Source organism: Eriocheir sinensis, chromosome 52 (genome assembly GCF_024679095.1).
Source record: "Eriocheir sinensis breed Jianghai 21 chromosome 52, ASM2467909v1, whole genome shotgun sequence".
In the NCBI taxonomy this organism is placed as follows: domain Eukaryota; kingdom Metazoa; phylum Arthropoda; class Malacostraca; order Decapoda; family Varunidae; genus Eriocheir; species Eriocheir sinensis.
Genome location: NC_066560.1, coordinates 6,460,043 through 6,475,042, shown reverse-complemented (window position 1 = coordinate 6,475,042; position 15,000 = coordinate 6,460,043). Strand labels below are relative to the sequence as shown.

Below are 15,000 nucleotides of genomic sequence, written 5' to 3'. Positions count from 1 at the left end.
TGATGACGATGACGATGAAGAAGAAGAGGAAGAAGAGAAGAATGAGACGATAAAAAAAACAGGAGAAGGAAGAGGAGATGATGACGATGATGATGAAGAAGAAGAGGAAGAGGAGAAGAATGAGACGATAAAAAAACCCCAGGAGAAGGAAGAGGAGATGATAACGATGACGATGAAGAAGAGGAGGAAGAGGAGAAAAAAGACAAGAGGCGTAGGACAAAGCAATGCCAAGTAAAGAAAAAATGAATAAACAATGAAAATGATAGATAGGAGGATAAAAAAGGGAGAAGGAAGCGGAGATCCGAGAGATGAGGAGAGGAGAAGCAACAAGAGGAGGGAGAGGAGGAGGAGGAGGAGGAGGAGAGTTAAGCAGATGACCGAGTGAGTGAGTAAGAAGAAAAAAGTGACCTGGGGAGTGTGGGTGACCTTAAACCCCCTTGGGAGCAGCAGGTCAGGTCAAGGTCACGCATCTCTCTTTCTGCCTCGTCACCTCTCGTCGCAGGAGGAGGAGGAGGAGGAGGAGGAGGAGGAGGAACGAAAATAAAAGTGAAGAAGTAATGCAGGTAAAAAAAAAAGGGAAGATAAGAAAAAAGCAAAAGAATATAAACAAAACCCAAACAGAATTCCCACGCCATTACACACACACACACACACACACACACACACACACACACACACACACACACACACACGATAAATCACTAAAAGACCACATTAGTTTTACTCCAGAGCGAATGAGACAACAGAAAAGAGAGAGAGAGAGAGAGAGAGAGAGAGAGAGAGAGAGAGAGAGAGAGAGAGAGAGAGAGAGAGAGAGAGAGAGAGAGAGAGAGAGAGAGAGAGAGAGAGAGAGAGAGAGCATAAAAAGCCTTGGTAGTGCATTGCTGAAGGCGAAAACGTTATATAAGAAAATGAGCAGCGGTAATAGTAGTTGTTGTAGTAATAATAGTAGTAGTAGTAGTAGTAGTAGTAGTAGTAGTAGTAGTAGTAGTAGCAACAATAAGCGCAGCACCAGCAATCTCAGCAATGGTCGTTAAAACAAAAATCACACTCACAAAATAACAACAATAATAAAACAATAAAAAAAAACAGACACACGAGAGGAATTGCTCTTGCCTCACCCACACTGAACCAGAACGGAACGCGAAATGAACTGATGCCGAACACGTACATAACAATAGAACTAGTGTGCGTGTGTGTGTGTGTGTGTGTGTGTGTGTGTGTGTGTGCACCGCCAACTTACCTCCCATCTCGACGCCGCAACACCTCCGTCCTGACTGCCTCGCGTCTCACCACCACCGGCCACACCACGCCTCTGTCCTTCAACACCACCGCCACCACCACCACCACCGCCACCACCCGCGCTGCTTCCGATATTTAACCAACTGGCTTTTTTTATTTATATTTTTTTCTGTAGCGGTGGTGGTGGTGGTGGTGGTGGGGGTGGTTGTATTTTGATAGTGGTGGTGGTGGTGTTGGTATATTGATGGTAGTTTATGATATTGGTATATAAAAGTGGTGTTGGTGATAATGGTGGTGGTGGTGGTGGTGGTGGTTGTTTTATGGTGTCGATGGTGGTGGTGGTTTTGTTAGTGGTGTTGGTAGTGGTGATGACAATGGTGGTGGTGGTTTTGTTAGTGGTGTTGGTAGTGGTGATGACGATGGTGGTGGTGGTTTTGTTAGTGGTGTTGGTAGTGGGGATCTTTTCCGTTTGGCGTACAGCGCTAAAATTAATTTTAATATAGATTTTCTTATGTATTTTTGTCCGTAGAATCCGAATATGACAACCGTTTTATGGAGAAACGAACAGTTTTTAAGTTATTTTCCTTTGAAGTTAAACCATAATACCATGGTGGATTTCAATAACTATCTAAGAGAGGTGAGATCAATCCCAAATAACCTAACCTAACCTAACCTAACCCCTAACCTAACCTAACCTAACCTAACCTAACCTAACCTAACCTAACCTAACCTAACCTAACCTAACCTAACCTAACCTAACCCAACCCAACCCCTAACCTAACCTAACCTAACCTAACCCCTAACCTAACCTAACCTAACCTAACCCCTAACCTAACCTAACCTAACCCCTAACCTAACCTAACTTAACCTAACCTAACCCCTAACCTAACCTAACCTAACCTGAAATACTGAAAAATATTGCTAATTTTCAGAAAAATTAAAAGGATGACTTCTTTGTTTGTTTTTTTATATGTACTGAACTAGTTCTGTATTAATAAATTGTATATAATACTGAATATTACGACTTTTTAAAGTTTGAATTCCTTCAGTAATAGATAGGAAGAAAATAACTTTAAAGGCAAATAACTCAAAAACTGTTAATTTCTCCAAAAAAATAATGTGATATTCTGATTCTACGGACAAAAATACATAGAAAAATCTATATTAAAATTACTTTTAGCGCTGTACGCCAAACGGAAAAGACCCGGTAGGGATCATGACGATGGTGGTGGTGGTTTTGTTAGTGGTGTTGGTAGTGGTAATGACGGTGGTGGTGGTGGTTTTATACAGCTCAAATGGTGTTGGTAATAATAGTGGTGGTGGTTGTGTTATGGTGTTGATGGTGTGGTGATGGTTTGTTGTTGTTGGTGGTGGTGATGGTGGTGGTGGTGGTGGTGGTGGTGGTGGTGATGACGGTGGTGGTTGTGGTGATGACGGTGGTGGTGGTGGTGGTGGTGGTGGTGGTGGTGGTGGTGGTGGTGGTGGTGACGATGACGGTGGTGGTGGTGGTGATGAGGGTGGTAGTGGTGGTGGTGGAGATGGTGGTGGTTGTGGTGATGACGGTGGTGGTGGTGGTGGTGGTGGTGCAGGTTCAAGATCACACGTTCCCTCCATTGCCCTTCCCCTTCATTTCTTATCATCGTTTTTTTTGTGCTGTCTACACCATAAAATACTGTCTTCCGTACTCTCTCTCTCTCTCTCTCTCTCTCTCTCTCTCTCTCTCTCTCTCTCTCTCTCTCTCTCTCTCTCTCTCTCTCTCTCTCTCTCTCTCTCTCTCGCTTCTACCTGTCCCTCCTTTCTTTCATTTTCTCTCTATTCTCTTATTTTCGCTTTTCTGTAACTTTCTTCCATTCCTTTCATTCGTGCCAAGTTATCTATTTTATTCCAGTCTCTTCTTTATTTATATTTCTCTCTGTTCTTTTGTTTTATTCTCTATTTTGTTATTCTTTTCTTATTTTCTGTTCTTTTTTTCTTCTCTTCATTCAATCTTTTTTTTTATCAATAGCCAAGTTACTCCATTGTCCCGTATCTTCTTTCTTTATTTATATTTCTCTATTTTCTTGTTTTATTTTCCATTGTTATTCTATTCTTATTCTCTGTTCTTCTTCTTCTTCTTCCTCTTCCTCTCTTTATTCAATCTTTTCTTATCAACAGTCAAGTTATTCCATTGTCCCGGATCTTCTTTCTTTATTTACATTTCTCTCTATTCTCATGTTCTATTCTCCATTGTTATTCTCTTCTTTTTTCTTCTTCTTCTTTTCTTTATTCAATCATTTCTTTATCAACAGCCAAGAAACTCCATTATTCTCTACTTGCTTTGCTTCTCTTTGTATTTTTTTTATTTTGTATTTTTCCCTTCTGTTATTTCTTCATTAATTGCCAAGTTATTCCATTATTCTGTATCATCTTTCTTTGCTTCTCCATTTATCATCTTGTTCTAGCTTTTCTTTTTCTCTCCTTCCAGTCATTTCTTTCTTAATGATTACCAAATTGTCTTCCTCGTCCTTCAATTCTTTCTTTCATCCTCAATTATTATTTCTTCTTTAATTATTTGCCTATTATTTTTGTTTTGTTTTAGCTTTTTCCCATTTCTCCCTTCAGTGGTTTCTTTCTTAATGATTACCAAGTTGTCTCCCTCGTCCTTCAATTCTTTCTTTTGACCTCATTTACCTATTATTTCTTCTTTATTTATTTCCCTATTTATTTTCTTGGTCTAGCTTTATCGCATTTCTCCCTTCAATGATTTCTTTCTTAATTGCCAAGTTGTCTCCCTCGTCCTTCAACTATATTTCTTTTATCATTAACTATTATCATTATTATTTTTGTCCTTCAGTCATTCCTTCATCAACTTTCCAGTCGTTCCAGCATCCTTCCCTTCCCTTCAGGAGTGTGAAGTACATAAAAAAATTCAGACTTCAACTCCGACTCCACCGCCCTCCCCCGCCACCTCTTCTGCATAAATTGGATATCCAGACCTTTTAATAGACAGCTCGTCCTTAAAAGACAACCCAATGCTGAGCTCTGAGCAGCCTAGCACAGATTCAATGCTGAGTGGAGACGCACACGAGTATATTACAGGAATCAGACTCGCCCGGTACGACATCGTGTAGCTCTATTAATTTATCTCATTAATTCACAGGTTAATAATCCACTTTTCTATAAAAAATCCATATTACATGAGTTTAAAAAAAATCTTCCCACAAGAGCTCACACAAAAACTTACCTCTCAGACAAATTTGTGGAAACTTTCATAAAATGGTAACACTATTTTAGCAGTGCAGCCAAGAATTCGTCATGGGAGAAGTGATTATGTAAAGGAGTCGGGGATATTTTTACCGACTCCACCTCCCGCCAAAAGTACCCGACTCCACCTCCCGCCAAAAGTACCCGACTCCACCTCCCTCCAAAAGTACCCGACTCCACCTCCCTCCAAAAGTACCCGACTCCACCTCCCTCCAAAAGTACCCGACTCCACCTCCCTCCAAAAGTACCCGACTCCACCTCCCGCCAAAAGTACCCGACTCCACCTCCCTCCAAAAGTACCCGACTCCACCTCCCTCCAAAAGTACCCGACTCCACCTCCCTCCAAAAGTACCCGACTCCACCTCCCGCCAAAAGTACCCGACTCCACCGACCACGACTCCGACTCCACAGCCCTGCTTCTCTTGCTTGTTCTTCGCTTTACAGTTCTCAGATAATCACTGGTTTCTAACACACTGAAGATCTTGTTATGTTGCAAGTTGTAGCTTCGTCTTTAATAGTTCTTTTTCATGTTTTTTTGTTATATTTTTTTGTGTGTGGGACTTTTTTTGTGTGTGGCGGGTAATTTAGTTGATCCTTTGTTCGATTCCACCCTCCTCCTCCTCCTCCTTCTCCTCCTCCTTTTTCCAGTTTTTCCTTTATTCTATTGTTGTTGTTTTTTCTATCGTCATCCTTCACTTTTCTTTATCTTCCCACTTTTCTCCATCATTGACCCTTTGTTCGATTCCACTCTCCTCCTCCTCCTCCTTCTCTTCCTTTTTCCAGTTTTTCTTTGTTTTACTGTTTTTTTCTATTACCCTTCTCTATTTTTATTTCAACCCTCTTCCGTTTTCTTCAATATCCTTTAGTTATCCCATCGTCTTGTCTAGTCTCGTCTCCTTCATGCATCTCCTTCACCTTCCTCCTTCTTTTTCTTTTTTTCAGTTTTTCCTTTATTTTATTGTTTTTTTTTATAGTCATCCTTCTTCCGTTTTCTTTAATATCCTTTCGTTCTCGTATCATTGTTGTCTAATCTCCTTCCCTTTTAAGATTTCATACAGCGTTGCTAAATTGTCGTACTCAGCCGCTCATATTTCCCGACTTCCTACCCCAAAGCTGTCTTCTGGGCTCCAATAACAATACTCATTTATAGTTATCTTCAAAAGAGTTAGATCCTGATGTTTCTTGGCAATAGTTATGCGTCAAAACCCGGTAAATACTATGCTCTGAGTACGACAATCTGCTCCCTCAGGCTTTTTTTTCATAGGATCTTTTATAAGGTTTTCAGCATCCTTCAGGTATCCTTAATCCGGTACCTGAGGGGATCATGTATCTTAAAGGCCCCTCTAAGCGAATTAATGAGAAAAAAATCACCACTCACGCAAACCATTTCATAATAATATAGTACAACGCATTTGTGATCAGTTTACGCTTCGTCTATTTTTGGGGTTTATATCATGGTAAAATTTGGCCCACAGCTGGTACACGGTAAAGCCACAAATTTGGCCCGTCGCTCCTACCGGGTTAAGGAATCCTTCTCTCTCTATAGCTAGCTTTTTTTTTCAACACTTTCTTTTTGCCGCCCTTGAGTTGCTTTCTGTGCCGTAAAAAAACAAAACAAAACAAAAAAAATCATCCTCCACTTCCTTCCCTTCAGTATACATCCTCTCCTTCGCTTTTGTCAGGCCGTGCAGCATCCTTCCCTTCCCTTCACTGTCCTTCTTAAGCCTTGGTCTATTCTTCATCTCACGAGTTCCTATGATAGACCCTTCCCTTCCTTTCCTTTACCTCTTCTATTCTCTTCGTTATTTTTATTTTATCCTTCAGTTCCCTTCTATATAGTTTAATCTTTCCAATCCCTTCCTTTCATCGTTTTATCTTCAAGTATTATCGTATCACCCTTCTGTTTCCTTCCCTTTTTTTCCTCTCTTCTATTCTCTTCACAATTTTACTCTTCATTTCCCTTCCCTTCTACATAGTTCAATCTTTCCAATCCCTTCCTTTCATCGTTTAATCTTCAACCATCATCGTATCACCCTTCTGTTTCCTTCCTTTTTTTTCTCTCTTCTATTCTCTTCACAATTTTACCCTTCACTTCCCTTCCCTTCTACATAGTTCAATCTTTCCAATCCCTTCCTTTTAGCATTTTATTTTTTATTTCATTTACTCTCCTTTAATTCTTCTTCTATTCCTTGCCCTATCATCGCATTCCCCATCAAGTTCCCTTCCTTTCTTTTATCTTTTCTATTTTCTTCACTATTTCTGTCTTGCCCTTCAGTTCCCCTCTATATAGTTTAATCTTTCCAATTCCTTCTTTTATCGTTTTATCTTCAACTTCCCTTCACTTTCCTTTAATTCTTCTTCTATTCACTGTTATCGTATTACCCTTCAAGTTTCCTTCCTTTTCCTTCTATTCTCTTCACTGTTTATTGTCCTTCAGTTCCCTTCTATCATATATCGTTTTCTCCTTTACTTCCCTTCACTCTTCTTTAATTCTTCTTCTATTCCTTACACTGTTATCGTATTACCTTTCAAGTTCCCTTCCTTTCTTTTATCTCTTCTATTCTCTTAACTTTTTCTGCTTTGCCCTTCAGTTCCCTTCTATCATAACGTTTTATCCTTTACTTCCCTTCACTTTTCTTTAATTCTTCTTCTATTCCTTACTCTATCATCGTATTACCCTTCAAGTTCCCTTCCTTTTCTTTATCTTTTCTATTCTCTTCACTGTTTCTGTCTTGCCCTTAATTCAGTTCCCTTCTGTCATATCGTTTTTTCCTTTACTTCCCTTCACTTTTCTTTAATTCTTCTTCTATTCCTTACATTATTATCGCATTACCCTTCTGTTTCCTTCACTAACATTTCACTTTTCCATCCCTTTCAGCATTATCGTTTCATTCTTTATTTCTTTTCATTTTCCTCTCCTCTTCATCTCATTTCTATCCATTATCCTTTCCTCTCTATCTCACCTCCCTCAGCCCAAGTTCTTATATAATCATTCCTTCACCTCCCTTCAGTCCTTCACCTGCCTACATCCTTCACCTTAATTAATCCTTCACCTGCAAAACGATCACAGCTTCTATTTTTTTTTGTCCTCAAGAATTCAAAAGTTGCAGGAAAATATTTGGAGAAAGTTCAAGAGATTAGTAAAACACCGCTTTTAAACTTTGCCCTTGACTCTTGAGGTAAAAAAAAAAAGTTCACGCGTGGGGGGGGGATGAGGGGGGATTGGGGAGTGGAGAAGGGAGGAGTAAGGAAAAAGTGGGGGGAAGGGGGAGGGAGGAAGTGGAGCGGGGAGGGAGGAGAGAGAAGGGGGGAAGCTGGAGGAAGGGTGGAGTGGAGGGGAGAGGAGGTAGGAGGAGGTGGAGGAGTAGAGGATTGGGGGAGGAAGGGAGGGTTGTAGTGGGGAGGGAAGGGGAGGAGGAAGCGGGAGAGGGAGGAGAACAGGAGGAGGGGGATGAGGGAAGGAACAGAGGGAGGGGAAGAGGGGAGAAGGGGAAGTGGATACGTGAGGGTCAATACTAGTGGAGGGGGTAGGGGGGAGGGGGAAGGGGAAGAAGAAGAGGAGGAGGAGAGAAGAAAGGAAGATGTATGGTAAGAAGAAAGGGAAGAAGCTGGAGGAGAGGCAAGGGGAGGAGGAGGAGGAGGAGAAGTGATAGAGAGACAGCAATGATGGGGTGGGAAGAGAGGGAGGAGGGGGAGGGGAGGAAGCGAGAGGGAGGACGGGGAGAAGCGAGGGGGGGGAGGGATTGGGGGGAGGTTACAGCAAATATAAACGAGATCCGATCCTCCCTAAATGGTCTGTTGATCTTTTTGTGGTTTATACTTTTATTGCAGCTGATCCGGTTCGTGTGTGTGTGTGTGTGTGTGTGTGTGTGTGTGTGTGTGTGTGTGTGATTTTGTTTGTTTGCTTGTCCCGTTAGTAGGTTTCTCAGCTAGTCAGTCAGTAGGTTAATCAGTAAGTCAGTCAGTCAGTAGGTCAGTCAGTCAGTCAGTCAGTCAATAAGTCAGCCAGTCAGTCAGTCAGTCAGGAAATCAGTTAAAGGGTGCTTGCATTCTTTTTTTTTAGAGAGAGAGAGAGAGAGAAAACGCATCCCTATTCTTCAAGGACGAACTCTTCTCCTCACCCCCCCCACCCCCCACGGTCAGCCAGGGGACACGCGTGGCTCCCCTGGGAAGTAACAAAGTACCCCCTACCCCCCACCCTTTACTTTGTCCCCCCCCCCCCCGTGGTAGTACCCCTCTTCCTTCTCTCCTTTTCATTCTCTCTTCTTTTTTCTCCTCTTCCTGTTATTTATCGCTCTTCTCTTCTCCTCTCCTCTCTTCTCCTCTCCTTTATTCCCTTTTCCTCTACCTGTCATCTATCATCCTTCTTTTCTCTTCTCTTCTCTTCTTATCTTTCTCTTTTCTCCTTTTCTTTAGTCCCTTTTCCTCTTCCTGTTATTTATCGCTCTTCTCTTCTCCTCTCCTTTATTCCCTTCTCTTCTTCCTGTCATCTTTCTTCTCTTCTCTTCTCTTCTCTCTACTTTTTCTGTCATCTTTCCTTTTCCTCATCTTCTCTCCTCCCTTCTCCTCTTTTCGTGTAACCATCCCCTCTCTTCTTCTCTTTCTCTCCTTTCCTTTCCTTTACATCTCATCTCATCTCATTTTTGTCATCTTTCCCGTATCATCGTCATCATTTTTTATCATCTTGTTCATCTACTTCTTCACAATCTTCATCTTCGTCATCTTGTTCTTGTTATTTTTCGCCTCGTTGTCTTCTCTTCTTTTACTGCTTTCTCTTCTTTTCTTACTCTGATCTTCTTCCTCCTCCTTTTCCTTTCTTTCAGCTTCTCTATGATTTCTCCTCTTCCTTCTTTTTTTCACAATCTTCATCTTCATCGTCTTCTTGTTCTTGTTCTTTTTCTCCTCGTTGTCTTCTCTTCTTTTACTGCTTTCTCTTCTTTTCTTACTCTGATCTTCTTCCTCCTCCTTTTCCTTTCTTTCAGCTTCTCTATGATTTCTCCTCTTCCTTCTTTTTTTCACAATCTTCATCTTCATCGTCTTCTTGTTCTTGTTCTTTTTCTCCTCGTTGTCTTCTCTTCTTTTACTGCTTTCTCTTCTTTTCTTACTCTGATCTTCTTCCTCCTCCTTTTCCTTTCTTTCAGCTTCTCTATGATTTCTTCTCTTCCTTCTTTATTTTTTTTGCTATCTACTCTTCTTCCTTTTTCTACTCTCGCCTCATCATCACCACTGCCTTCTCCTCCTTCTCCTTCTCCTCCTCCTCCTCCTCCTACCATCATTATTACGTCATCATTTTTCCCTCCTTACCTTCCCTCAGGTAGGCGTATAATTAAGGAAGGTCAGACGAAGGTTAGACGAAGGTAAGAAGAAGGTAAGACTTGAGAAATGCGACGACCTTGAGATGGGGATGAGGGTGACCTACTACTACTACTACTACTACTACTACTACTACTACTACTGCTACTACTACTACTACTACTACTACTACTACTGCTACTACTACTACTACTGTTTCTCTTGCAAGGTTTGAATCATGTCATTTTTTTTTCTCCGCTATTCAAAATGTTTTCTTTCTCTTAATTTTCTTCGTCTTTTTTTTTCCCTGTTGTTTTGTTCTGTTCTTTTTCGTCTTCTTGAGGTTGTGCTTGTTTTTATTTTTTGTTCTTGTTCTTCTTTTTCATTTTTTATTTCTTTTTTTTCTTGTTGTTTTCTCTTCCTCCTCATCCTCTTCTTCCTCCTCTTCTTTCTCCTCCTGCTCCTCTTCTTCCTATTCCTTCTCCTCCTCCTCCTCCTCCTCCTCCTCCTCCTCCTCCTCCTTCTTCTCCTTCTCTTCCACCTCCTCCTCGTCTTCTTCCTCCTCCTCCTCTTCCTTTTCCTCCTTCTGCTCGTCTTTTTCCTCCTCCTCCTCCTGCTCCTTCTCCTCCTCTTCTTCCTCCTCCTCCTCCTGCTCCTTTTCCTTCTCTTCCTCCTCCTGCTCGTCCTCCTCCTCCTCCTCCTCCTCCTCCTCCTCCTCCGCCGCCGTCTCTCTCCCGCGGCAAGGTCACTAGAAATTAATATACGAGTCTTTGCGGGTTATATCTTCCTCCTCCTCCTCCTCCTCCTCCTCCTCCCGCTCCTCATTAGCCCTTTCCCGCCATTCTCCTTCTCAAGTATTCAGTTTCATCAGTTTCATTTTCCTTTGTTTGGCTATATGAGTTTTTAATAAGGTTGTTGTTGTTGTTGTTATTGTTTTTTTCTCCTTGTTGTTGTTCTTCATCATTATAACATCTTTATAACAAATTCTTGAGTTGTTGTTGTTGTTGTTGTTGTTGTTGTTGTTGTTCTTGTTCTTCTTCTTTGGTTTTCTTAACTTTATATAGCTTTTTTTTTAGATGAGGTTGTTGTTGTTGTTGTTGTTGTTGTTGTTGTTGTTGTTGCTGCTGCTGTTGTTCTCCTCGTTCTTCTTCTTAATCTTCAAATCATCATTCATCTTTCTCTTCTCGCGTATTTTTTTCTTCCTTTCTTTACCTTCTAACATATATTTTGATGACATTGTTGTTGTTGTTGTTGTTGTTGTTGTTGTTGTTGTTGTTGTTGTTGTTGTTGTTGTTGTTGTTGCTGTTGTTCTTACTCTTGCTGTTCTTCTTGTTCTTTTTTTCCTTACTCTTTCTCTTCTCGGGTCTTTCTTCTCTTCTCTTTACTTATATCTCTTCTCTTTTTTATGACGTTGCTGTTCCTACTCTTGGTATTCCTCTTGATAATTACTCATTCCCTTTTCATGTTTTCTTCCTCTTTTCCTTTTTTTTTATTACTCTTCCTACATTTATAATTCCTCTCTCTCTCTTTCTTTTCAGGTTGTCTTTCTTTCTTTCTTTTCTTTTTTACTCTTTCCTACATATTAAAATTCCTCCCTCTTTTCGTGTTTTTTCCCCTTTTTTTTCATGTTTTCTTCCTCTTTTTCTTTTTTTCACTCCCTACATATTATAATTCCTTTCTCTTTTCGGGTTTTCTTTATTTTTTCTTTTATTTCTTTTTTTTTTTACTCTTTCCTACATATTAAAATTCCTCCCTCTTTTCGTGTTTTCTTCCTTTTTTTTCACGTTTTCTTCCTTTTCCTTTTTTTTACTCCTTACATATCATAATTCCTCTCTCTTTCCAGGTTTTCTTCCTTCTCTCTCTCTCTCTCTCTCTCTCTCTCTCTCTCTCTCTCTCTCTCTCTCTCTCTCTCTCTCTCTCTCTCTCTCTCTCTCTCTCTTCCTACATAAGTCTCCTGAATACCTTACGAGTCTCTTCCTCCATCAGCCACTTCCGCATTCTGACCGAACCAGCCGTTTATGTATTACCGCCACCTACCTACCTTTACCTGTCTGTCCGTGGCTACCTGTGTCTGGGTCCACTGTTAATTAGCCAGGATTCACCTTCGGAAGCGGGCGAATTCCTATGGGCGACCTTCAGGCTGCGTGTTTTGTGTTTGTCTGTTGTTGTTGTTGTTGTTGTGTGTAAGGTATTTTTTTGTATGTCTTATTTTTGTTTTGTTTTTTGTTTGTTTGTTTGTTTGTGTTGGTTTTGTTTTTTCCTTCTTCCATTCCTTCTTTCTCTTCCTTTTCTTGTTTTTCATCTTCTCTCTCTCTCTCTCTCTCTCTCTCTCTCTCTCTCTCTCTCTCTCTCTCTCTCTCTCTCTCTCTCTCTCTCTCTCTCTCTCTCTCTCTCTCTCTCTCTCTTCATTACCTTTCTTTTTTTTCTCTTCCTTTTTTTATTTTTTCTATCTCATCTTTCCTCTTTCCTGTTTTAATTTTTCTTCTTTATTTCTTTTTTTCCTTCTTCCTTTCTCTTCTTCCTCTCCCTTTTCTTTATTTTTCATCTCCCTTATCCTCATCTATTTTTTCTTCCTTTTTACATTTTCTCTTCCTCTCTTTCTTTTTATTCTTCTCCGGTTTGTTTTCTTCCTTTCTTTCTTTTGTTCTTCTTTCTCGAGTTTCTTTTCTTCATTTTTTTAATCTTTTTTTCTCTCTTCGTTTCCTTTCTTGTTTGTGTTGCTGTTGCTTTCCTTCTTCCACTTCCTTTTTTTTCTTTTCTCTCCTTCCTTTTTTTCCATCTCATATTTTCCCTTTCCTTTCTTCCTTTCTCTTCCTTTTTTCTTTTCCGTTTTCTCTCTCCTCTTTCCTTTCTCTTCTTCCTCTTCGTTTTCTTTCTTTTCCATCTCTTTTCTCTTTTCTTTCTCTTCCTTTTCTTTCTTTTCCATCTCCTCTTTTCTTTCCTTTTTCCCTTTCTCTTCTTTCTTTTCCATCTTCTTTTTCCTCTTTCCTTTCTTTTCTTCCTCTTCGTTTTCTTTCTTTTTCATCTCATCTTTTCTCTTTTCTTTCTCTTCCTTTTCTTTCTTTTCCATCTTCTTTTTCCTCTTTCCTTTCTCTTCTTCCTCTTCGTTTTCTTTCTTTTTCATCTCTTTTCTCTTTTCTTTCTCTTCCTTTTCCTTCTTTTCCATCTCCTCTTTCCTCTTTCGTTTCCTCTTCCTTCCTTCCTTTCTTTTCCATCTCTTCTTTCCTCTTTCGTTTCCTTATTCCTCTTCCTTCCTTTCTATTCAATCGTGTTTTTCCTCTTTCTCTTCTCCCTCTTCCTTCCTTTCTCTTCATTCTCCTCTTTCCTCTTTTATCTTCCTCTTTCTTCCCTATTCCTTTCTCTTCCATCCTTGACTTCCCTTTCCTAATCCCTTATTCGCTTTTCACTTCCTCTTCCTCCTCTTTTCCACCTCTCTTCCTTCTCCTCCTTTTTCAATCCTTTTCGTTGCTAATCCCACGTTCACCTTCACGACCTCTTCCTCTTCCTCTTCTTCCTTTCCCTTTCTTCCCTATCCTTGTCTGTTATCCTCTTACTCCTCCTCCTCTTTATTCTTGTTTCCTTTTTAGTTCTTTTATTCCTGTTCTGTTGTTCCATATTTTTGTCTTGTTGTTGTTGTTGTTGTTGTTGTTTGTTTTTTCCTTCTTCTATGCATATAAAACCTTCATCTACATTTTACGACCTCGACCTTTTCCTCCTCCTCCTTCGTATCATCGTCATCATCATCATCATCATCATCATCATCAACCAGTCACCACAAATAGTGCCCCCCAGTCCTCGTCCTGTGAAGCATCTTATTACAAGGGGGAAACTACGGCAAAGCTAACTCTCTCTCTCTCTCTCTCTCTCTCTCTCTCTCTCTCTCTCTCTCTCTCTCTCTCTCTCGTCAGGAATACCGAACAAACACGAGCGGATGGAAGGCAAACAAGACTGACAGCGATAAAGTGACTTATGTGTTTGTTTGTTGAGTAAATTTTCGTCTTGACACCCAACCCGAGGAGGAGGAGGAGGAGGAGGAGGAGGAGAAGGAAGAGGAGAGATGGGAGGAGAACGATAAGTAGTTGAGAAGAAATAATAGGAAGATAAGGAATATGGTAAGGAGGAGGAGGAGGTGGAGGAGCAGGAAGAGGAGGAGTAGGGATGGGAGGGGAACAATAGAAAGATGAGAACTAAGAGCTAGATAAAGAACATGTTAAGAAGAGAAGGAGGAAGAGGAGGAGGAGGAGAAGGAGGAGGAGGAGGAGGAGGAAGAGAACGGCAGGAAGATGGGAGCTAATAGGAAGAAAAGGAATATGGTAAAGAGAGGAGGAGGAGGAGGAGGAGGAGGAGGAGGAGGGAGGAAAAAGGGATTGGGAAGAGGAAGATAGGGAGATGGATGGAAACATGGAAGAGGAAGAGAGGTAAGAAGAGACGATAATGATGATGACGATGACGACGAGGAGGAAGAGGAGGAGGAGGGGGAGGAGGAAAAGGAGGAAGAAGAGGAGGAGGGAAAAGACAAAGAGCAAAGTAAAAAAAAAAAAAAAAGAAAGGAGAATATACTACCGTTACGGGTTAAGAAAATAGCACACACACACACACACACACACACACACACACACACACACACACACACACACACACACTAAATGCCATGCTTTGTTTTCCCTGTGTACAAATCAAAGTGTGTGTGTGTGTGTGTGTGTGTATGTGTGTGTGTGTAAGTCAGTGGAGAAGAGTCACTAGGATAGGTAACGGATTGGAGGAGGAGGAGGAGAAGGGGAGGTGGAGAGAGAGGGACGGGGAGGAGTCCTAGGAGGAGGAGGAGGGGGAAGAGGAGGAGAGTGGTATGTACCGGTTGAAGAGGAAGAGGAACTGCTGGAGGAAGGGAGGGGCCATGGAGGTGACGGAGAAAGAGTTGAAGGAGGAGGAGGAGGAGGAGGAGGAGGAAGAGGAGGAGGAGGAGGAGGAGGAGGTGTGCAACGGTTGTGCAAGAATAGCCAGTTTCCTCTTCTCTCTCCTGTCGTGTGTTGAGTGGCCGCGTTGAACCGAAGGAAAAGAAAGGAAAAAGAAAAGAAAGGAGGAAAGTAGGAAGGAAAGTTGGAAGACTCAATAGAAAAGTAAAGGAAGTGAAGGAAGGAAAGCTGAAAGACTCAAAAGAAAGAATAAATAAGAAAAAATAACACGAAAGAAAGAAGGGATTTGAAATAATGTAAGAAAGTAAAG

At 41.0% G+C, this 15,000-nt stretch overlaps 1 protein-coding gene across 2 annotated transcripts in view; it reads right to left on the bottom strand.

The window, feature by feature from the left end:
• The window catches only part of LOC126982984 (pancreatic triacylglycerol lipase-like), a 48,617-nt gene that overhangs the window by 28,537 nt on the left and 5,080 nt on the right, over positions 1-15,000 (bottom strand). The window contains exon 1 of one of the 2 annotated variants that reach the window (XM_050835375.1): positions 1,244-1,318. The exons of the other annotated variant lie outside the window; for it this stretch is intronic. Within the exon in view, the coding sequence (XP_050691332.1) occupies positions 1,244-1,250 (7 nt within the window). The 5' untranslated portion in view covers positions 1,251-1,318. Of the gene's footprint in view, positions 1-1,243; positions 1,319-15,000 lie in introns of those variants that run through there. 2 annotated transcript variants of the gene reach the window in all.